The sequence below is a fragment of the Brassica napus genome, chromosome C6, assembly GCF_020379485.1.
Source record: "Brassica napus cultivar Da-Ae chromosome C6, Da-Ae, whole genome shotgun sequence".
Taxonomy (NCBI): Eukaryota; Viridiplantae; Streptophyta; class Magnoliopsida; order Brassicales; family Brassicaceae; genus Brassica; species Brassica napus.
In genome coordinates, this window is record NC_063449.1 from 43,833,147 (window position 1) to 43,857,018 (window position 23,872).

General features: G+C 33.2%; 2 protein-coding genes and 1 long non-coding RNA gene across 3 annotated transcripts; all 3 read left to right on the forward strand.

The window, feature by feature from the left end:
• Positions 1–12: 12 nt before the first annotated feature.
• Positions 13–1,425, forward strand: LOC125589107. The gene is made up of 2 exons (XR_007325300.1): positions 13–598; positions 1,005–1,425. It is a non-coding gene; the product is annotated as an uncharacterized LOC125589107 (long non-coding RNA).
• A 6,645-nt stretch (positions 1,426–8,070) lies between these two features.
• Positions 8,071–10,585, forward strand: LOC106376825 (patellin-1-like). Its single transcript, XM_013816955.3, has 4 exons — positions 8,071–9,358; positions 9,556–9,683; positions 9,779–9,914; positions 10,022–10,585. Exons 1-4 carry the CDS (start codon positions 8,180–8,182, stop codon positions 10,277–10,279), a joined length of 1,701 nt encoding a protein of 566 aa, XP_013672409.1. The 5' UTR covers positions 8,071–8,179; the 3' UTR covers positions 10,280–10,585.
• Positions 10,586–20,960: 10,375 nt separating this feature from the next.
• LOC106374825 (MICOS complex subunit Mic10) lies at positions 20,961–22,266 on the forward strand. The gene is made up of 3 exons (XM_013814766.3): positions 20,961–21,200; positions 21,350–21,480; positions 21,997–22,266. The coding sequence occupies exons 1-3, from the start codon at positions 21,068–21,070 to the stop codon at positions 22,012–22,014; spliced, it is 282 nt and encodes a 93-aa protein (XP_013670220.1). The 5' UTR covers positions 20,961–21,067; the 3' UTR covers positions 22,015–22,266.
• The last annotated feature ends 1,606 nt before the right edge of the window (positions 22,267–23,872 follow it).

Consider the following 23,872-nt stretch of genomic DNA (forward strand, 5'->3'; position numbering starts at 1 on the left):
AGGATTGATTACTCCAACCATAAATCTTCAAGAAAATCCTTAAAAGTTTAGGGGGTGTATTGAACTTAAACTTTTAGGAGATTTTGGATTTTTATTAAAATCCCATATTATTCAACTAATGATTTCTAAATACTTTTTCAAATCATGTGTTATTGAAAATGGGATTTATGTAAAGCTACAAAAATCACTTGAAATTTCTAGTTATTCAATCAACAATTTATAAAACTCAAATCAAATCCAGTTTTATTGAAATCAAAACACTGTTTTGAGGAAAAAGTTATGAAAAAGATTTTGGGAGAGTTTTACGTCAATTCGTAGTTAAAAACAGAGATGTCGAAATTCCATCTCTAAAGTAGTTATTCAGAGGAGTTCAAAATAAAATAAAAACTCTCTTTGAAAACATCACAAATATTTCCGCATATCTTCTTCTTCTTCTTCTTTGAATTTTCCGTTTGATTACTTTTCTCTATAATCAATCGTTCACATTGTTTTTTTTTTCTCTTACAACATCCTTGATTTCTCATCCCCCATATTCTCAAGCCCTTTAATCGCCGAGATCCTCTGTTTCTTCTATGACTGCTACGTGTTCTTCCCAGTGGTAGATTTTTTTCTGGACAAAGACAACAATTCAGATCTTATCCTCGGTCTTATTTCCTCGCTGATTGCTTGCTAATTCTCTCTGACTATGCGTTTGTTGCCTTGATTATACCTTGTCTGATTCAGAGAGCGGTCAAACACAGAGAATGATCAATGTTTTGTTCTATCAATGATTGTATTTGCCCATGTATAAATAGATATACAGAAGGAAGTATTAGTTATTTTCATTGCTTTTGTCATCATTGGTAGTAGTTACTCTGTTTCTTACGATGAGATTGATGTTAAAAATACATTTCATATTTAAGCAGTGTTATCTTTTGCTAAAAGAGATACAAAGGTTTGGGATTGTGAATATATGGTACCTTTGTGATTCGTTGGTACACTGAAATTTCGTGTGTTCGATACAGGTGAGAACTGCGAGTCCGGCTATACAATTGAGGGCAAAAAAGAGTTGATTGTGATATGATAGTGAGGTACCAGTCAAGAAAATGACAGTCTCAGCTTATGGTTTGGCAATAGCAGTTTAAGTAAACATATGAGATGTATAAATGATAAGTATATGTATATTTCAGTGTGTGTATGTCTTCGAACAGAAAGTATAGAATATGAGTTGTTTTTACCATAAGTAGTTAAAGATTGTGGGTGAAAAGCATTTGGCGTTTGCAAAACAAAGAAGTATCTGACGTTGAGAAGGATTTCTTGCACAAGGAACTCCATTGTTACCACATTTTTGTTAGGACTGTCTTGTAAATTTATTAGGATTGCAAAAGTAGTATCTGGGACAAAACTTTGAAAATGCAACTATTTTTTATTGATCTTGCTTATTTTTTTGGTTTTAATCGAATTGGATGATCGAAAACAGGTTGCAGTCAACTGTAGCTCTGTTTTTTCTACTCTTGACAGAATTTTCATATAATAGTTGTATTGATCTGCATCTCACGGCTTGTTTACTTAACTCAACTGAGGATTTTATAGTGTTTTTCTCTGGTATTATATTTCAGTTACGATGTCAAATATAAGAATTTGGAGTTTGGAAAATGACAAGTTTAACTGCAACTATGATTTTGTTCGGACTGTCAAAAAAAGATATAAATGATCCCAAATCATATAAACTATTCTGAAATCTCAAAATCATTTTTACCAAATCGCCAATAGGGTTTTGTTTTTGTTTTAAAAATTTTACTAAAATCATCTCATTTACTCAAAACCCCCCAAATCTCAACATAACTAAAATCCCTTGCATTATAGTCTTTGACATTAACAGTTGTTCAAAAAAAAAAAAATCTTTGACATTAACAAAAGTTACTAATAATAATAAAACTTCACAAATACATATAAAAGATATTTTTATATTATACAACACACAATATTACAATATTATATAATAAAAATAATATAATTACATATATATAATAAAACAACACACATACACATAAATTTTAAGAAGTTACATATAACATACCAAATTATTCAAGCATTATTTCCGTAAGATATGTAATATTTAAGTGTTTATATAAATTTTTTTAATTTTTAAAAAAAATTATTTAACGTATTTATTTTGTGTGAGCTTTATTGAATGTATTTTTATATTGTGTGAACTTTATTTTAATGTTATGTGATATTTATTCTATTACATTTTATTTTGATCTACTTAAGTTATTTTAAATAAAATTAGTAGATGTATTTGTGAAGAAGAAATAATTGTAAAGACTAAAACGAAAATGAGTAGTAGTTTTGAAGTTTTGAATACCTCAAATTTGAAGTGTCAATATTCAAAACTTCAAAATTTAAAGATTTGGAATTGGATTGAAATGACAAAAATTTCAAAATTTAAGGATTTGAAGTTGGATTGGAGATGCTCTTACTTTCGTTCTTGTCGTTCCTAAAACTTGCTGGCGTAAATACTTAATCAGCTAGTGAATTTTTAGTTGTAGTTTTAACTTCTACCAATGGTTCCGGATATAGTAACGACATGTTCATACATACAGTATTGAAATGTTTGCATGATCACGTCATGTATTAGTCTCCTGTCATAAATTGGAACCAAACATACTTTGAATTTGTTATCATTATAATATTTTCAATTGTTTGATTCTGAAAAAAATGCCATACATACTAAAACTACTCACCATGTGTCAATGATGAACCACTATTCAAATAATCAAAAAAAAATTTTTACTGTGAACTACTAAAACTTATAGTTGTATTGTATCGAACGCTGACCTGAACTGAACATGGCATGTTCTAATACAAATATAAATTTCATAATAGGTCGATATATTTGGGAAAAAATTAAGAAATGTAATAGTTTTTAGTTTTATGGTTCTCTTAAAATTATTTAAATAAAATTTATAATTTCTGTCTAACAAAAATTAATTTAATACATAAATAATTATTAATTTTTCTAATAAATATAAAAACCTATTCGAAGTGATCTTGTAATTCCGAGATTTCGTAATATTAGCATATAAAACACATTTATATATTACCAAAAACTACGATAAAATTCACTCTTAACTTAAATTTGTATAAATACATTTGAGTTTTTCAGTTTGTTCTTAACTGTACTCAAACAAGCGGCAAATGATGCAGATGCACCGTCATGGAAGTACGATGGACAATGTCAATGGTGTCTTCACAAACAAGTTACTCAAGAACAAGAAGCGTTCTTCCTCTCCGATTTTTTTTTTCATTCTTTAAATTACAATTAACGTATAATTGTCGGATACCGTTTTTCCCAATAGGCTATTTGCCCCTAGTTTTAGCTTCTCCATGATTTGCGTAAACAACAACATACTGCTTCGTTGCTCAAAAAGAAAAAAAACAACATACTGCTTCATATATAAAATGGAAATTAAAGAAGAATATAAGCAATGCGCCACTAAAATAAGAAAGGTCAGATACGATGATCTTAGCATCTAAGAATCAAAATAATTTAACTATCTGCCCCATCAAACTAGTATATAATAGCTTCTTAATATGTCTAATGCATACTGCGATCAATCATTTGTTACAATTATATATATAAAACAACTTAAGTGGGTTATTTATTAAAAAATAAAGAAAAAGGAGAAAACAGCTAAATACAATGCAAAATGGTATATAATGATAAGATGTCACCAGCGATGAACAAAACCAACCAAACAACTTCTTTCTTCTTTTTCTTTTGACAAAAGCAACCGATGAGGGAGTCTTTAAAGGATCACTCTCGGGTCTACCAACTTTACTTTTTCAAATAATTTCTGGTTAAATACGATTATAGCTAGTTTTTCCTCTATATTTTATCAATAATTCTAGTAAATTTGTGGAAATCTTTTTGGTATATGCACTACCATATAGTTGATTTCTTATTTGGCAAACGAAAAAGTTGATTTTTCGGGATATACACGCCAGCCTAGAGTTGACAGCTCTAATACCTATTGGAATTGCCCCTTATGATCTGATTTTCGCAATCAGTTTAGAATCAATAATCCATAAGTTGTAGGTTGCAACAACGCATCAACAATGGTTCCGACATATATTGTAGATTTAATTGTACAGATACAATCATTTGAGGATTTATTTACGTGCTAGGTCGTCTCTATTGTTTTATCTATTTATGTGGGTGCTAGACAACCGAGTTGAACTGTGAGTCTTTTGAAAGTCAAAAATTTTGGATCATTATATTATCTTTCTTCCCCTTAAACCATTAATTTCTTGACAAAATAAATAAAACGAATTATTAATTTTTATATATTCAGGCAGTGTTTTAAAATAACATATAGTCGGGCTATTGAAGGTATACATGTATATATGGAATAAATACAATATATATAAATATAATAATGTATCATATATTACCTATATAATAAATAAAAATTTCATTTCTATTATAGTAAACATAAAGTATATTATACACTTTTATTGTTCAAAATATTATACATAAAATATTATTATAATAAGATTTTGTTAAAAATGAAAATAGTAAAAAGAAAAAAATTAGTAAATAAAGACTATATAATCACCGTAAATATGACTGTATAATTTTAAAAGTATGTTTACCGTATATCATTAAAAATAGTACAATTCTTCACCGTATAGCATATATATATCGTATATACAACCGTATAGACCGTTATTTAGAATATGATCTGAGGACTTCATTTGCAAATGAAAGTTAGTTATATTAAAGTATAGCTAAACGGTTTTTTCATACGTCAACAACATGAAAAAGGGATTAAAATGTTTATTTCGATTGACATATTACCCTTTGGACAAATAATATGGATGTTATTAAGGCCGCTAGCCGCTAATCTCTGCACAAAAAAAAAAACAAAGAACGCCGCTAATCTATCATATTAATTATTATTTTTGGTAAAATCTTTAATATTAATTATGTTGATATTGTTCTGACATATTACTTATTTTATTGTACATCTTTTGCGGATTACCGCTCCTTACTTATGCAATTGCAGTTAAATATTTGGAATTCATGAAATATTGACATCTAAAATTTTCTAGTGTTTAAAAAAATATTCTAACGCTAACTGAAATATGGATTGCTTCCAACTCAAAATCTACTCCCTCCGTTCCTAAATATAAAATATTCTAAATAAAACACATTTATTAAGAAAATTATTTTTTATTTAAAAAATATTATTAAAATTATAAATTAAAACTGTTCAACCAATTACAAAATAAAAATATTAAATTTAATTGGTTACACAGATTTTGATAAAGTTAAAGTTACCTAAAAATATGAAAACATTTTACGTATTGAAACAAAATTTCTTCTAAACATTTTACATTCTCGAAGGGAGGAGCATAGTTTTTGTGTTACATTAAAAAGGAGAGTTGCGTGATGACATAAGAAATATTTACGCTGGAAGACACAATTTGAGTTTTCAATATCACTAAGAGACACATTGTGTCTATGGGACACTTTCTCATATTAGATTTACCAAGATAGCCTCCAACTAAGATAAAGGTGTCTCTTGTTAGTCCATCCAACTAACCAAACTGATATAACCTATTTACCTTTTTAAAAAGAAATAAAACATTTCTTCTTCTAATAATCTTATCTCTTTCCCTATCTTCACAAAATCAATTATCGTGTAAAGACTCAGAGAGATGAACTCTAATTTTTTTCTCCCTAGACATCTTATAGATCCAGAAATCGAACTCCGAAATTGAATCCAAATCAAACTTTCTCACTGTCGACGTCTTCCTGATTGTTTTTTATCGTTCCCCGAATCTCGATATCGGTTTCGCGATCTCGGAATTTCAATCTATGTTTCTCGACCTCGAATCTCTGTTTTTTTTTCACCTCCGTTGATTAACAGACAAACTTTACATGGAAGGTCAATCCCTTTCTCCCTCTCGACATATTTTTTATCTCAATTTCTCAATCAGACAACTCTCTCTGTTCTCTACAGCCGAATGTTCTTTTCCGCTTGTTTGTTCTACGCCGCGGCAGTTTCAATTGCGAGCTCCAGTGAGGAGATAATGATGCGACTGCGAGCTCTCATGAAGTGGAAGAGGAAGACCGTGGATAACCACATGTAACATGTCTATCTGAGGTGTACACTTTGTTTGTGTGGATATTGTGGACTGGGAATCTGTAGATGTCGATGTCGGAGATATGTGAGGTGCGGATGTGACTGATGTGGACAGAGGATGTGTGGATGTGAACAGTGTGGACGACAGTTGTGTGGATGTGGTGGCTGTGGACATGAGAGTTGGGGGGAGAGGGGGTGGTCAAGTGCGCAGTTGTCAGATAAGAGGTGGTCAGATGAGATATGGATAACAAAGAAGATCTCGCATGCGTCTTCCATGGTCTGGGTATTTATGAAATTCATATAAGATGATAATTTTTGCATTTTGTAAACGTTTGTATTTCTTTTTGTATGATACAATCAGATTTTGTTCAGATACTTTTTGTTTAGAAACCAAAAGAAAGATTTATTAATGAAAGGGTTAAAGCCGTTAAACTAAATTAACAAAACTTCAAACCCATACAGCCGAACAGTCGACGGAAATTGCGCCCTACATCCCGGTGAGATTTCACTCTAGACAGTTACACAACAGGGCGCTTCATAATATAAACTCTCTTTCACCGACTCTTTTTTATTTTTTTCCTCAGATCCCACTTCAGCCGGAGGAACAAGAATCACTTGGAAACCACTACCCTATCATTAGCCAATATGCCGCACAACACTACCTCCACCCAGACCAAAGCCTACAAGATTACACTGGCATTGTCGCCAACATTGGCATCCATTCACACACTGACCACCAAAGCCTTGACCACAACACTCCCGACCACAACAACGCTCTGCCTAACCACGAGAGTCCTCCACAACACATCCGACCACCACAACAATTACACTAACCATGAGAGTCTCATCCACAACACACCTGAGAATCTTATTTCTATAAACAGATCTAACGTCCCAAAATAACTCACCTTCTCTGATATACCTATCTTTTAGTTAACACCTTTATCATTTATTGCAACTGGAAACAAACTTAGTTACAACTTTCTAACTTCACGTTGCCTTTTTAAAAGAAGAACTCTTCTCATTACACAAAAACAAGGTCAATTTTGTCTAAAGAAAAACAGCTGGCAAGAGAATGTGTGTCATTTCACAATGTGTCTCTCGGTGAAAACAGAAGTCATAAAGTGTCCTTTTATGTAACTCTCTCTATCATGACATAACATGGTGTCATGATTTCAAACACACTTTAAAATAAACATTATTAAAAACAAGACCAGCATGCTACCCCCCTTTTATTTCCCTATCACAAAAGTCAAAATGATTCCACCATTTTTCTCGACTCAAACATTAGTTCTTTTAAATCTAGTTTGAAATTGTATTCCTGTAAAGATTTCATATTTAAGTAATGACTAAAACTTGAAAAAAAAATAGTAATAACTAAAACAGAACTATTTAGAAGTACTATGTCGCATAGAAGTTTGATTGTTTCCACTTCGAAACTTACGGAATTTCGCTTCTAAAAGGTTTCTAAAATATTTTCTTTAAAAACATGATTCCGTTTTAGAATAACGCTTCCATTATATTACGATTCCGTTTTAGAATCACGCACACATAGAAAAATCTTGAAGACTATATGGGAAAAAATGGGTATAATATCTTCAATAAAATCAAGGATATATGGTAATATATGTTTTAGTGTATATATGGTATAATATGTTTAAGTATTAAATCGTCAGATTCTAAAAGTATATATGGTAATATTTTCAGAAAATATATCGCTTATATAGTGAATATATTGATATAGTAAATAATCTTAATTATTTATGGAATTGATATTAAAATGTGATTTTAGTTTATCTATTAAAAATAGGAAGTGGCTTAATTCGTGAAGCAAAAGACGGCCGTTGGAGGAAAAAAAAGAAACGGACCCACTGAGAAAGCGTTCGAATGAGCTGTCAAGAAACAGCTCCGACCAGTCTGTGTTCCCTTCTGCCTTTGGTTTTATAAAAACCTCTCTTCTTCCCTTCTCTCTCCTCACCAAAAAAAAACATATTCTCTAATCACTTTCTCTCTCTCTCTTTTCTTTTCTTGAATTTCAAGAACTTATGGCTCAAGAAGAGGCACAGAAGTCGGCTGATGTTGTCGTGGTCTCAACGGAGAAACCAATGACTGATGATAAGGAGGTTACCGTTCCTGCTCCAGTGCCTGAGAAGGAGGTGACTCCTCCTGTTGCCTCGGAGGAGAAGGCTGTTCCGGAGAAGGTGGCTGTAGAGACTGAGGCAGATAAAGCTGCTCCGGTGAAAGAAGAAGAGACGGTCGTAGCTGAGAAGGTGATTGCTCCCTCCCCTGAGGAGCTTGAGAAGAAGGCGCTTGAGGAGTTCAAGGAGCTCGTGAGGGAGGCCTTGAACAAACGTGAATTCACTGCTCCGGCGCCGCCTCCGGTGAAGGAAGAGAAGGCTGAGGAGAAGAAACTAGCGGAGGAAACTAAAGAAGAAGAGAAAGAGAAGAAGGAAGAAGAGAAAGCTACGGTTCCAGCACAAGAAGAAGCCGTCAAGTCCGGGGAGAAACCATCAGAACCGGCGGCGGCTCCGGCTGAGACCAAGCCGGAGGAGAAAGAAGTTGTGCCGGTAACCACCGAGAAAGCCTCTGGTGCTGAAGAAGACGGAACCAAGACCGTGGAAGCAATAGAAGAGTCGATCGTCTCCGTCACTCCTCAAGAATCCGCCGCCGCGCCCGAAGAGACCACCGTCGTCGCCGAGGCGGAGCCTGTGGAGCCGGAGGAAGTCTCGATCTACGGAGTGCCTCTCCTACAAGACGAGAGATCTGACGTGATCCTCCTCAAGTTCCTCCGCGCGAGAGACTTCAAGGTCAAGGAAGCCTTGACGATGCTGAAAAACACCGTCCAGTGGAGCAAGGAGAACAAGATCGACGAGCTCGTCGAAGCCGAGGCGGGAGAAGAGGCCAGCGAGTTCGAGAAGATGGTGTTCGCTCACGGTGTGGACAAGGAAGGTCACGTCGTGATCTACAGCTCCTACGGGGAGTTTCAGAACAAGGAGCTATTCTCCGACAAGGAGAAACTCAACAAGTTCCTTAACTGGAGGATCCAGCTTCAAGAGAAGTGTGTGAGAGCTCTTGATTTCAGTAGCCCCGATGCTAAATCTTCGTTTGTCTTCGTCAGTGACTTCAGGAACGCTCCAGGACTTGGCAAGAGAGCCCTGTGGCAGTTCATCAGACGCGCCGTGAAGCAGTTCGAAGACAACTATCCTGAGTTCGCTACTAGAGAGGTATGTAATAGTTGCATGACGTGTTTTTATTACATAATTATAATTAGAGTTATTATTCAATACTTAATTAGAACATAAAGTTTAAGATATTAGAATCCATATTAGTCACGCCGAACTGCCAGTGATTTTTTCTTTAATTTTCTTTTTTTAATAAGTTTTAGCATAAATATTGTGTTTTATGTTTGTTTAATTTGCAGTTGTTCATCAATGTCCCATGGTGGTACATTCCTTACTACAAAACATTCGGATCTATCATCACATCACCAAGGACTAGAAGCAAGATGGTCCTTGCTGGTCCATCCAAGTCTGCTGATACCATTTTCAAGTAATTAACCATTAATAACTACTTTTTACCATTTCATAATTAAAATACTTCTCTTTTTTGTCACTTAGCTCATATGTTTGTTGATTTGAAAACAGATACATTTCTCCTGAACAAGTCCCGGTTAAATACGGCGGACTTAGCAAAGATATTCCTTCAACCAATGGAGACACCGTCACTGAAGCGATCGTTAAACCAGCAGCCAAATACACCATAGAGTTGCCTGCTTCTGAGGTATATATATATATATATATATATATATATATATTCAGAATTTGATTACCAATATGTTCATAATTTAAATTCTTGCTAATTAAGAAGTTTTGTGTGGATTGTGGCAGGCTTGCACACTCTCATGGGAGCTTAGGGTTTTGGGTGCAGATGTGAGCTATGGAGCTCAGTTTGAACCTACCACCGAGGGAAGCTATGTTGTGATCGTATCTAAAAACCGTAAGATTGGATTAACCGATGAACCGGTGATAACCGATTCTTTTAAGGTGGGTGAACCGGGAAAGATTGTGATCACAATCGATAACCAGACTTCCAAAAAGAAGAAAGTGCTCTACAGGTTCAAAACTCAACCAAAGTCTGATATTTGAAACTAAATATGAGAGACCATATTGAAAGAAGAAGAATGGTTATTTTGTTATCTGGAAGAACAATTTTTTATTTATTAATTTAGTTTGTTATTTGATATGTAATTTTGAAATCTCAAAAGGTGGTTGTGTGTTTGCTTTGTTTCGAGTATTGTGGGTTGTTTTGTGTGTGGAGAATATGTGATTAAAATCCAAAAGCAAAAGAAAAAAATAAACTTTGTTTCATTACTTTACCTTTTACTTTTTTACCTTTTTTATTGTACAATCTGTGTAAATCATAATGTATATTTATATTTGTCTTTCTCTATCTTTTTTTATCTTCTTGTTCATAAAATGATCCTGAAACAAAGGTCAAGCATTCAGAAAAATGCCCGTTGCCAAATCATTGAACAGTTAAAAGAGTAACAAGTGTAGTTCTTTTTTTTTTTCTGGTATATTATCATAAATAGCTATATATGAAAGTAATGTTCAATGGATACACAGGCCTGTGGATACATATGACTTGATAAGATAAGGAGAAGAGACGTGGCAAGACTAGTTTTAGACTTCTTGTTATACCAATATTGATAGAGAGGTATGAATATAAATATGAAAAAGGTCCCTCTTTGTATAATCCATGGAAACGATAACACTGAATGAGCTAATGATAATGGACCCTATTGTTGAAATATGGACAAATATAATTCGTGGATAAGAGATGAAATCAAAGCACACATCATTATATTTGACATTAAGAAATATATAACTGTAAACTCTATAAATTTTAAGTACATTATATTTCAGCAGATTTATTATTTTTGGAATTGCAATTTCAAAGACCAAAAATAATTTATCTTAAGTGTTATGTAATTGTTGAAAAAATATTTAGTTTCCGTAGTGTGGCTAGTCGATCATAACCAGTCACGAGTTACGTAGTGTGGTCTTACTATATAAAGGACTAAAACTAGATAACCGTACTTATCAAGTTATCTGGTAATTGTAACTATTTTTATACTATAAAAAATATACTAAAATTTATTTAAATTAAATATTTTTAGGATAATTTAGATTATTTAAATTATTTATATTAATCATGCTTAATTGTTATGCGCTACTCATAAATGAAATAAGAGGGTGTTAGTGGAACTTAGATTTCTATATAATTTGTTGATTTTAAAAGTTGAGAGATTTGTTAAATTTGGAAGGAATTGTACATAATTTTGTATATTGTGAAAATCTATGAAAATAAAGTAATATAATGATTTTAAGAATTAAAAAAAAACATGTAGTACTCTCAAAATCTTGTTTTGTAAGTTAAAATTAGATTTCGATCCGCGCAACCGCGCAGATTTTTGTTTTCATTTATTTTATATAAATATTTTGTTTTCAATTCTAAATTGGTATATATTATAATATATGTGTCTATCAATTTTTAAAACATAATAATTTTACGGTATATTTTTTTCATTGAATAGATTGTTTTAAACTTTCACATGTATTTGTATCTTCTTCTATATATATATATTTTTCGTATTATTATTTCATTATTAAAATCGTAACTATATATATAAAGATTAATAAAATATTATTTTATTGTCATATTCAAAGATATTGTAACATTTCACAAATTTAGAAAGTTTTTTAAAAATTAAAATTTTCGCTTCATAGATTTATATTACGAGTAAATAATTAAACATTTAGTTTTTGTTTAATTTTTAAAATAAACTATATAGTTTAAAATTTGTTTTCATTGGTTTAAGGTAGTAAATATTAATCATTGTTAGATAATATGATTTTTTTATTTTTTTAAAAAAAATCTTTATAATTTTAAAAAATAACATCGACAAATATTTAAATATTTAACATATAGAAATATAGTATTACAACATTAAATTATCTCTATTTAATTTATATTATCTATAAGTCCAATGGATCATCTATTCTTTAAATCCAATTATTGATAGCCCAATAAAAATTTATGGTTAGCCCATAATTTAAATGATAAGATTATAGAATTAAATGTAACATGACTTTTTAATAATAAGTCTATTAGGTCCATTTTTTAAAAAAATCACACATGAATCAAGGTTGTGACTTCTGTTTTAATATATAAGATGTTAAGAATTCAACTTCCAATAACACTTACTTTAATAGATCTGAACAATCTTCAAATGTTGTAAATGAAGTGTTGGAGAAATACTTCTGTTATCATTACTGTCGACCAGAAGGTCCATATATATACAAAGTATTAGACCATCATAAGGTCATGTTTATCCTAACAAGATAAGGATAAGGATAAACACTATGTTACAGATATACATGGAATATATACTAGATAAACACATAGTCTCCGGTTGTCTTTATCATGTCCCAGATTGGGCCTGCAGTACGGGCTGGTCCATGGTCGATCATCATTTGGTTTATAACACTCCCCCTTGATCGACACATCCGGTACAGGTTCGTTGCATGCTTAATGTTGCCTCATTAAAACCTCTCCTGAAAAACCCCAAAACCAATGTGGCAAAATGGGAAACCAAGGACAGGAAAAAAGTACAACACATGAACTCCCCCAGATGAATGTATCACTGTAGTAGACATATTCCCATCTTGTATCCGAGTCTTCTTGAACGTTGAAGTTGCCTATGACTTGGTGAAGATGATCAGCTGGATTCTCCTTGAATGAACTTGTAAGTCTTGGACGTTTGTATGTCTTTTGGAACTCCATTAAGATGTGGTCAGGATGTACATCTTTGCTGCTGATCACTCCATGTCTTGGTTGAACTGATGGTGCTTCAAACGGTGCTCGGATGGACTTTATAATCTGCAATAAAACTTTACTTGCAGGTCCTTTTTCATGTCCCACGGATTCTCTTTGGTTATATGGCTTTCCCAAAACGTGGACATTCAATATATATTGAGTCATAGACCCAGAACACATACGAACAACTTTACTTCATATCTTTCGTTCATTCGGACTTATATCTCTCCGTATGTGCCAATGGCTTTATCCATTGTAACCAATCATTCTTTATTTTCTTTTGTCGATCCATGTTGAGCTATAGACCTTGTCTATATTCGTTCATAATCATGAGTGTCTAAGGTCATACCATCAATAATTATTTGCTGCAATGAAACTCATCACACAATGAATTCGCAGTCATACACTCATGTCCTTTGTACATGGTTATCGATCTTTTCTTGCTTTAGCAATGCTTATAATCATTAAGCCACGACCAGACATCCTTCTGGTCACTATCCTGGTTTATGGTTCTCACTTAGACGTGCTGACTTAATCATACACACACACACGGCTATGATTTTTCTACAGACTTTCCATATGTAAAACATAGCCTGTTTAATCAATCGATAACTTGTATTATTGAACCTTTGAACCATTAAACATTTTTCTCTCAGTTGGTCTTTATTATGATCACAAGGAATTATAATATTTTCTGTATGGACTGACTGCACTAAGTAAATACTTAGTCTTTCATATTACTTACAGCTGATGTATATTACAATCCATAAACAACTTAGGAACAAAGCTTGTTCTATGAGAATTTCTTTCTCATATTTCTATGGTACGTTGATACCTTTATCCAGTGATCCATTTGCTGCTTACTACACCATTATTTCTTTAGTAAATATCCAGACAAAATCAAACTTGATTTTCTGTAGTAGCATCCACCATATAGGAGCATATCTCTTTATAAATTGTTCCTTGGTCCTTGTGAGTATCCTTGTGTAATCAAGCTATACTTGAACGTTATTTAGAAGGAACATGGACACACTATACCATGTGGTCATGTCCTTTAATCTCACGGAATTTCTTATCTCACAAGATCCATTCACTGGTTTCTTTCTTAGATGGCTTTTCTGTATGTACATGGTTACTACGCCCATCTGTCTTATAATTACTTTGAATTCTTTGAACACCCCACGTCCCTATATAGGTTTTATGAGTACTCTACGTGGGTTCATGATCCTCAGGTTATATCCTTCAAATCCCAAGTACTACAATCTTTTATGAGCTCTTATGTATGTAAATACATCTTTGGTGTTAACACTTTTTATCTTTAGTTTCATACTGTTCCAGACATGATCTAATTAGATTTTGAGATCTTATTATCCAAGACCTTTATACCTTGCAGTTTGGCGTCCCAAACTACATGGTCTGGTACCTTAGATGTGTGGTTGCGCAACCTTATTTCTCTGTCTGAACTGGTTTCTCTTATGAACTCGGATTTGTACGATTCTGAGCACCTTTCATTACTTTCCGAGGTTCCTTATTATTTGGAACTTATTTGTCTATCTCTAATAGACATTGTAGCAACTTGATTGTGTCTCTTAGACATCTAATTCGTGGTGCTTAAGCTGGTATGACATAGTCATTTTTTGTTCTTTTCGGGTCAGTGTGTCTGGCATATATTTCTGCTAGCTTTTATATCTTTTGATCATATTCTTTTAGAACGTCTAGATCATAATCTTTGGTCTAAGGATCTTGCCAAGACAACTATGGTTGATACCATTATATTTCTCTTTTACTCTTTACTCTTTATCAGTCTGATAACTTTCTCCTTTCAAAGTTGGATAATCAGATTACTATCTTTTGTAATCTGTGTTCTTGGCCACTTGATTAAATCATCCATGTTTGGCACAAGATACATTATAGTTCGTGGAGGAAGTCTTATTTATCTAATATATATTCCCAATCCTCATCTGAGGTTCCATCTTAAATGGCACACATATATGTGGTGGAATATTCGTATTTTCTTAAGATGGTTTGTGTATATGTCTGGTTTAGTACCCTTAATCATTCAGAGGTGGGAATGTCTATGCTTACATGTATGGCCTGATGTAAATCAATATTTATATACATAATGTCCTTAAGCTTTAGGCTGGACGTGGGTGATTTACCATTAGTGAGGGCTTTAAAGCTTTTCAGCTGTGTATATTATGGTTGTAAACCATGGAACCCGAATTTATGATATGATCATGGACTGTGGGTTTTAGTCCTCTCTCCCCCTCATGAACATACTCATAATTTCGTAGTGCTTAGGACAGTGGAGCCTTAATTATTTTAGTGATTTTCTCTTTTGTGTACTTATAACACATTGTGAGATTTTATGTGATCACTTTTGTGCCTTAATTAATTTTTCATCATGTTTTGGATCAAGATGGCTAATCTGGTCATGCCATAAGTGTTTATTTCGTGGTGAACCATACTAGTTACCATGGCTTTATGCCTCTTTCATACTGATCCTTAGCATAGAATAAATCAGTAGAAAATATGGGTATAGGCATTCATAATGCTTTAGGCGATTTTTCAAGAATCTGAAAGGAATCGTATTTTCTTTGCTCACTGGTTCAATGTAGAATGTTATAAATCTTTATAACTCAATGGGTCTGAATAATGTCGTGTTTTTTGCCATTGTCAGTACCAATTAATTGATTTCAAGTGATTGTAGGAAGGTAAAGTTGAACCTATACAATCAAGATGAAGTTAAATCTATGCGAGAAATCAATCTATCAGTGAACTGACTCATTAGTCTACACCCAACAATTGATTTTATGTGATTGCAGGAAGGTAAAGTTAAACCTATACAATCAAGGTAAAGTTAAACCATGCATGAAATCAACTATCACTGAACTGATTATCCTTTTATTAAGGTTTTATTTGTTATTTAATCAAGAATCATCAAGCAAGACCAAGCAAGATAATATATAAAAACAAAATCGTTTTTATTATTTCAATAACATAAATGAATAACAAATAAATCAAATCAGATATGAAAACATAAAATCAGAATGTCGGAAAATTATTCAATGTATAATCCGACCTCATGGTCCATGAGTGTCCACTCGGAATCCTCCTCAGATCTCTTCTTATCAAATGTGGCTTTATTAGCTTCAGGGATTTTCATCTCACTGTCTAGTACTTCATAATATATCTCCATGATGTCATTAAACCGTCTGATGTTATCCATCATTTTCTGCTTCTTTTGCTCAATGTCTAATAAATATGAGAACATGTCATAATAGGTGGTGAAACCTTTGGCCTGATGTGATAACAACACTTCCTCTGAATGGAATGTGTCACGAGTTTTGTTTAACAAATCCTCGTTTGTTACCAATTCACCACATAGTCTAAGACTATAGGTGATTCTCATAAGATCAGAGTGATAATTGTCCACGGATTCATAATCCTGGAACCTTAGAGCTTCCCATTTTTTCTTGGATTCGTGCAACAATGGCTCACAGAATCTAGAATTCAAAAATGACCAGAGATTATGAGGATCATTAACATATCCAAACTCGTCTCTTAGGTCCTCACAGAGATGGTGTCGCATAATCATTATGGCTCTGTGTCTTTCACACGCAAGGGTGTCATTGCCATACTTGATGCACTTCCCAAGTCCTCTAGACTTCAAGACGGCTGAAGTGTTTATAGCCCAATCAAGATAATTATCTCCAGAGAGATCAAGGGCTTTGTAATCTGAGGGTATGAAACTCGACATCTGAAATCATTATTCAAAACAGGTCTTAATCAAGTAATCTTTTTGAAATTTTTCATGCTTCATATCAATGCCACACACGGACCAAAAGAAATTTTTTTTCTAAATGATGCATTTTCTTAAAACCATACGGTTTAAGGTGTGGATCAATGTATTTTTCAGATTTAAGGTCCTCTTATTTCAAACACAAGGTTTCAAGGCCTTTAGGGATTCTATCTTAGATGATCAGGAAAATGTTCCATATTTTCTTCATCCCATTGGATCGGATCATTTAGTATAATGATTTTTTTTTTTCAGTTCAGATCAGATTGCTTGAAAACTATGAATGATCTATATCCCTAACAGTCGAGATTTCATGTTCAGTATGCAATATTAGTATGCAAACAATATGCAATCAAGCAAACCAATTCAATTATGAAATCAGGTTAGGGTTTTCGAAAAATATACCATATATTTATTATTATTTTTTCGAAAAATAATCAAATCAGAAATTATTGTGACTTAAAAAAAATAAATCAGGAATATTTGATTTATTCAAGCAATTTATTATATACTTTTCGATTTAAAAATAAATATATTTTCTCAGATATATCTCTGATATTTCGATTTTAAATATTAAAAAAATATTTTTTCAATCCTAATCAAGTTCTAGTCGTTATCAATCATCAGGAAAACAAATTTCTCAGACAAGAACATGAGGTAAAACCTCGGATTAATTTATGAAACCATGATCAGATTTTCAAAAAAAAATAATTATGTAACATGCAGTCCTTAACAGTTCTAGTTGATTCTGATCAGATAAGAACATTAAACAGGACAATAATGATAAGTTTAAGCAAGTAACAGTCGGTTTCTTTCAACATATAGTAGTCAGATTTTTTTTTTAAAAAAAATTGTTTAACTTTCAATCCTAAACAGTTCTAATGTGAAACTATCATCAGGAAAAGTTTTAAACAATTTTAAAATCAGTTTCAGATTAAGAACAGGTTCAAAAACAAGTTCAGGTTCGAGATTTTAAAGAGTTTATGGTTTCTGGTTTTATTTTATTTGCAGAGACATGTTGCTAAATATAGCTACATGGCTGCAAATGGGGGTATTTAATACTTTATGGGTTTTAGATGAGTTTTCGATGATACCTGAAAACTTTTGATGGGTTGATCGGTCTATCAGTTAGAGATCTTCCTGGTTAGCTGATGGATTGCTCGGAATTATTGTTTTTGTTGCTGCTTGTTGGAATAGGAGACTGGTATATGGTTGAGAGAGATTTTGGTTTCTGGAACAAATTTTCCGCCTGTATTGTAGCTGAGCGTGGGGCGCGTCCGAACTCCGATTGATGCGGGGTTAGCGGCGTTGGCTTCGTCTTGTCAAGAGCTTTAATTTGGTATCTGGCTCGTTGTCTGGATCCACCGGAGTTGAGGGATAGAGTTGTTTGAAGTTTGTCGGGAATTAGGGTTTTTACTGCTCGGATTTATTTCTGGTTTTTAGGGTTAGGGTTTATGAGAACAACGTCGTGCTGATAACGTATTGTAAATGAAGTGTTGGGAAAATACTTCTGTTATCATTACTGTCGACCAGAAGGTCCATATATATACAAGGTATTAGACCGTCATAAGGTCATGTTTATCATAACAAGATAAAGATAAGGATAAACACTATGTTACAAATATACATGGAATATATACTAGATAAACACATAGTCTCTAGTTGTCTTTATCATGTCCTGGATTGGGCCTGCAGTACGAGCTGGTCCATGGTCGATCATCATTTGGTTTATAACACAAAATTTAAATTTTTTAAATAACAAATGATTTTATATAGAATTATAGAATCATCAAACCAATAACAATAAAACCAATAACAATAGATTTCAATGAAAATGTGAAAATTTATGAACAAATAATACTAAACTCGAAAATTCTAAAATTCGTTATAAATTCAATTCCCATCAGCAGCACCCTAAGTCTAAAGTTCAAGTCTAATCCCATGATTATCAAATAGATATAACTACGGCCATATGATGATCATAACATATCTATTCATCTTAAAATAAAGAAATATTAAATTGTAATATGAAGATATACATGTCATTGTTTCATTCATCGACTTACGTCATTCATTTTGAAAAGGACAGTACTATTATAATTTTTGAAATTATGTGCAAATGTGCCAGATGAGACAGGAATAACATTCAAATCGTATTTGATACTAATTTCGAAACTTAACTGGCCATGTATTATTTACCGTAGTTACATAGAAGTATCTCTAAGTTCTACACAAAGTGATTTAGTTAACCATAAATCATAACATCGTGTATCTAATTCAGAGCCACATGTTGATTCCAGTTCCTCAACAACAACAAAATGTCGCAAGTCCAGCCTAAAATGAAAAAAAAGTTAGAATCTGACTCACCAAGAGTATTTGAAAGTTCCAGGAATGGGGAAAATGTTAATTTGAAAACATATATTAATAGTCAGACTAATTTGCATGGTTCTGAGTTTATGCAGGCTTCAAAAACTGGTTATGAACCATTCAGAACCTATTTCTAAACCTTTTTTTAACACATTTCTAATCCTTTCTAAAACCCTCTTTGAAGGGTTCTGGACCTCTTCAAAGATTATTTGTGACAGAGTTTCTGAACACTTCATAAACAGTTTTGAGTTGAGTGTAATTTTGAGAAATAAAACGGTTTAGTAACCTAATAAGTCCATTAAGAACCGCCACCATTTTAACTTGGGATCGAACCCTCTTTTAAAATTTGAAATGTTTTTAGTACAAAACATAAATTTCTATGGACAATGGTCACATAAATGGTTAAACATGTATGAGAACTGAAGTGATCATAATGTCGGGTCCGATGACAGTTGGGAGCTTATAAAAAATGCATAAAAATAGTAAAGCGATAGAAAAGGGAGTGACATGCGTGGACCGACACAACACAAACAGCCATGAATGAAATTTGAGCACATTCACTTCTGGCCATAGTCGTCGCATGTGCTTCTTCATCAATTCCTCGTTAGCCTTCCTTTTTGCTTTTCCGTATTTAATTCACAAAGAAATAATAAAAGGTCTTCATTTTCACACAACTGAATTACATAACAATTGAGGTTTGTTGACCATTTAACTTCCATAAATGGAGAGGTATGTGTTTGTAAATAGACTTTATGGTATCGGTTGGTTCGTTTCACCGTTTTAGTACTAGCGACAGATAAAGCTCGGCATTACACAGCAACGTTTTCAAATACTCGTTAATCTTCGTTGAATCCGTGATGTTTATACCAAAGGTAAAAAACGAGCATCGTGCTTGATATATCATTGCCAATCACAAGAAACAAACCGAACTTTAAACATACAACTCAAGTATAATATGTATTATATTTTGTCCCATCAAATTTCAAACAATCCAATGATAATCAACGAAAAAAACAGATCCTTTCTCAAAAAAAAAAAAAAAAACAGATCCACGTGAAACAATATTTTTGGTACTATATTCGTTTGTTTTTTTGTTCCGACACATCTGCCTCCTTCACTGCCTCAACTTATCTATCTCTCTGTAATAACTTGTCTCGGTTAAGATTCTAATATGTAATTCGTTTGTACAATTAGGCATCAGACTTATTATCCGAGATCCGAATTCGATCCGAGATCCGCTCCGGATCCGCTCCGAAAATAGGATATCCGGGGTGCCCGGATCCGAATCCGGATAGTAAAATCTTGGATCCGTCCAAACCAGATCCGGATCCGGATATCTTAATTTTTAGGTCCGGATATCCGGATCCGTACTTTTAAAACACATTAACTTTTTAAATTTCATTAATATTTATACTTTATATAATAATATTTATACATAAATTAATTTTGTAATATTATATTTTAGTTTTTACAATATTATAGACATATATATATATATTTATAACTCTTGTATAAATATTTCATTTATGTATTATTTTTAAAATTTTAGTTTTTAAAAAAAAATATTATTTTTAATTATTTTTGCGGATACGGATCCGGATCCGGATATCCGGAAACCACGAATCCGGATCCGGATATTAAATCCACGGATCCGGATCCGGATACCCTAAATTTCCCGGATATCCGGATCCGTCCCAGCCCTATGTACAATATCAGTAGTAATAAAAAGTTATTGTAATTATATAAAAAACAAAGAGGCCTGGTAACTTCAGTTAGGCCCAATTTTAAGCCCATTTTTCTAGTGTGCAGCAAGCAAAACCGAGAAAGGGGGAATCAAATTTGCTAACGGAAAGCACCAAACTCATCCAGCAGAATCAAATCGGAGAAAATGGGAGAGAAGAAGGAGACCGTGCCACCGGAATACGATGTCAACGCTAAGTGGGACGCGTGCATCGATCTCACGACCCGCCGTTTCGTCTACTCCTCCCTCGGCGGCGCCTTCGCCGGTCTCCTCTTCTTCAGTTCCGTGTTTTCAATTCGATTCTCGTTTTTTTTATGAATACTTGTACTTAATTGATGATTAGCGATTTTGCGATCTTAGAACGAATTGAAGAAACACACGATTGGTAAAATTAGGGTTTTTAAAGTGTTCGTTTGTGATTTACTGTAGGGAGTCCTGTTACGAGATGGGCGTCTATTGCATTTGGTGCTGGGATTGGTATTGGCTCTGCTTACACAGATTGCTCTCGTGCTTTTGATACACCTCCTGCGATTGTAGCAGAGACTTCTTCTGTATCTCAGGTTAGTCGGATTTGCTTTTTTTTTTTGTATTGGAATCGAAAATTGATTACTGGGGGAGCTAATGCTTGAGAAGATTGTCTGAGATTATAAAGGTTATTATTATGGATGGTTATATTAAATTGGGAATTTTGTTTTGTGGTTAGACTTTTGTAATTTGGTATCACATCTCTAGATACATGCATCCTTCCCTTGCTAGGGTAACATTGATTCCTCATTCTGAGGATTTTCTTGGTGTTAGTGGTTTTTTGCTACTTGAAAAAACAACTGCTTGGCTTGTTTGTGTTGTATTTGTAGTTGCAGCTTTTTAATGTGCGATTAAGTAGAGTTATACAACAAACGGTTCTAACTGCAAATGCTGGTGTTCGCTAATATAGACGTCGTGATTGTACATGACTGTATATATTTATCATTTTGGGGGTTTTACCTTGTGAAACAAATGATCCATGATAAAGAAGAGGAACGTGAGGTTTATTTAAATCTTTCTTTTTCTTTAACTCCTTGTTGTTGTTGTTGCAGGCAGCAGCAGAAGAGTAGAGAAGAGGATGATAAAGCGGCAAGTAAGTGAACCCATGCGAAGATCAGCAGGGTATTCAGAATCACACAAATGATTTGTTGAAATGTTTCCTAAGCGTACCAAAGGGATGATGAGTCTTTTGAGATTACTGCCAAAAATGTAAAACCTTGATTATCTTTTATTTATTCTGTTAATCGTTTTGAACAAATTAACCTCTAAAATGTTATATCAGGGCATTCTAGTTGCAATAAAAGAAACAACAATAAGGGTGATTTTGCTGAATATTCATAAGAGACAAAAGAATTAAGAATATGTCCATGCTATAATAACGTAGGACGGATGTGACAATTAAAGCTTAATTTTTTCCGTTTTCTCCCTCTTAGCGCGTGCGCGTGAAATGGCTCTGGAAGAAAAAAAACATAGTTGTTGTTTCAGACTATACTATATGTTGTATAGTATAGTAAACATATAGTATAGTCTAGTATCGTACAGTTTGGTACAAGTTCTACACTTATTTCAAAAGGAAAATATGGTATAATTGGTGAAGTTAAAAGAAAAATATGGTACAAAAAGAAATGCATAAGGTTAGGTTCAAAAGGAAGCATAACAAACATAAGTTACATGTGCAACGAAACTAGAAATATGGTGGCCGTAGGAGGCACCGCAACATATATGTCAGCATTTATGTTGGTGGAATACACGGGAAGGAAACAATACTATATTCAGTGTAGTATGGACAGATCGTTAAAAACCATAGACCTTCACGTTCAAAGGAATTCAGTGTCTGTAATGAGTGTTATTGAACCATAGCAAATAGAGAACCTGGGGGAAGATATGTAATTTTAAAGATAAAAGAATAGAAAACACGATTGTTTAGTTTGATGAGAGAAGGAACACATAATATAATTGAATATGTCTGACACAGCGTCACTGCATAAAAGGCCCCTGTTAGAAAAATAATAGCAAGCCTTTTGGTGGCTCTGCATAGTACATGTAGGACATGTGATAGAAAACGGATATGGTTGAAAGAGAATTTTAAAGCGCAATGGGAGGACAACAATATATGCATAATGTTAAAAACTAAAGTATACTAGCACTTTGTTTATACCTTTCGGGAAGTTATGCACTAGTACGTAAAAGAGATATTTTTATCCATTTTTACTATACATGAGAACGAAAGAGTATGCATGGCGTCGTGAAAGGAAGTGAAAGATGTTGTACTATAGGTAACATAGTATAGTATGGTAACCTATACACAAACATAAGATCAATCATTTTAGTGTATTTCACAATGATGTAACCAATTAGGGTTGCAAGTTAGTGTTACAGCTGCGCAACTTTATACATAGCAACCTTAATAGGAGTCTAGTTTAGTTTCGTCCTAAAATTGATGTTGCGAGAAATGTGTACACGATAAACACAAGTAGTATTCAAGATACATTAACGAGAAGACAAAGATTAAAACATATAACAATAATAAGTATTATTATGACAGAAAATGTAGGGTTCCCATTAGTATTATTTTTTTGAACTGCGACTCAGCCAACTGTGACTCATCAAATTGCTCCTGCTGAGCATCTGAAAGAGCTACTTTAATGCCTTTATCCAACGCAAATTGAAGTAATTGTTGGTTCTTTTCCGTTCAGTATGTTTGAACTCTGTCTGATACAAACGCTCGGGCAACCCTAACTCCTCCATCCTATATCAGCAAAGGGAAATTGTCATGATCGTCAAACCATGTAAATTTCCTATTCAATTGTGTATAATAGTAAAGTTTGCTATTGAATTTTGTATAATAATATATACATCATAATATAAATATATACTAATAAGTACATGCGGTATATGTTATTGGGATTATGCAAAAGGACAATTGCA

What these genes read in the sequence shown, in the direction of transcription:
- LOC106376825 (XM_013816955.3), top strand. Translation starts at nt 8,180, where the DNA reads ATGGCTCAAGAAGAGGCACAGAAGTCGGCTGATGTTGTCGTGGTCTCA. An exon ending in TCTGCTGATACCATTTTCAA is followed by an intron (nt 9,684 to 9,778) that starts GTAATTAACCAT and finishes ATTTGAAAACAG; the next exon opens with ATACATTTCTCCTGAACAAG. An exon ending in TAGAGTTGCCTGCTTCTGAG is followed by an intron (nt 9,915 to 10,021) that starts GTATATATATAT and finishes GGATTGTGGCAG; the next exon opens with GCTTGCACACTCTCATGGGA.
- LOC106374825 (XM_013814766.3), top strand. Translation starts at nt 21,068, where the DNA reads ATGGGAGAGAAGAAGGAGACCGTGCCACCGGAATACGATGTCAACGCT. An exon ending in CGCCGGTCTCCTCTTCTTCA is followed by an intron (nt 21,201 to 21,349) that starts GTTCCGTGTTTT and finishes GATTTACTGTAG; the next exon opens with GGAGTCCTGTTACGAGATGG.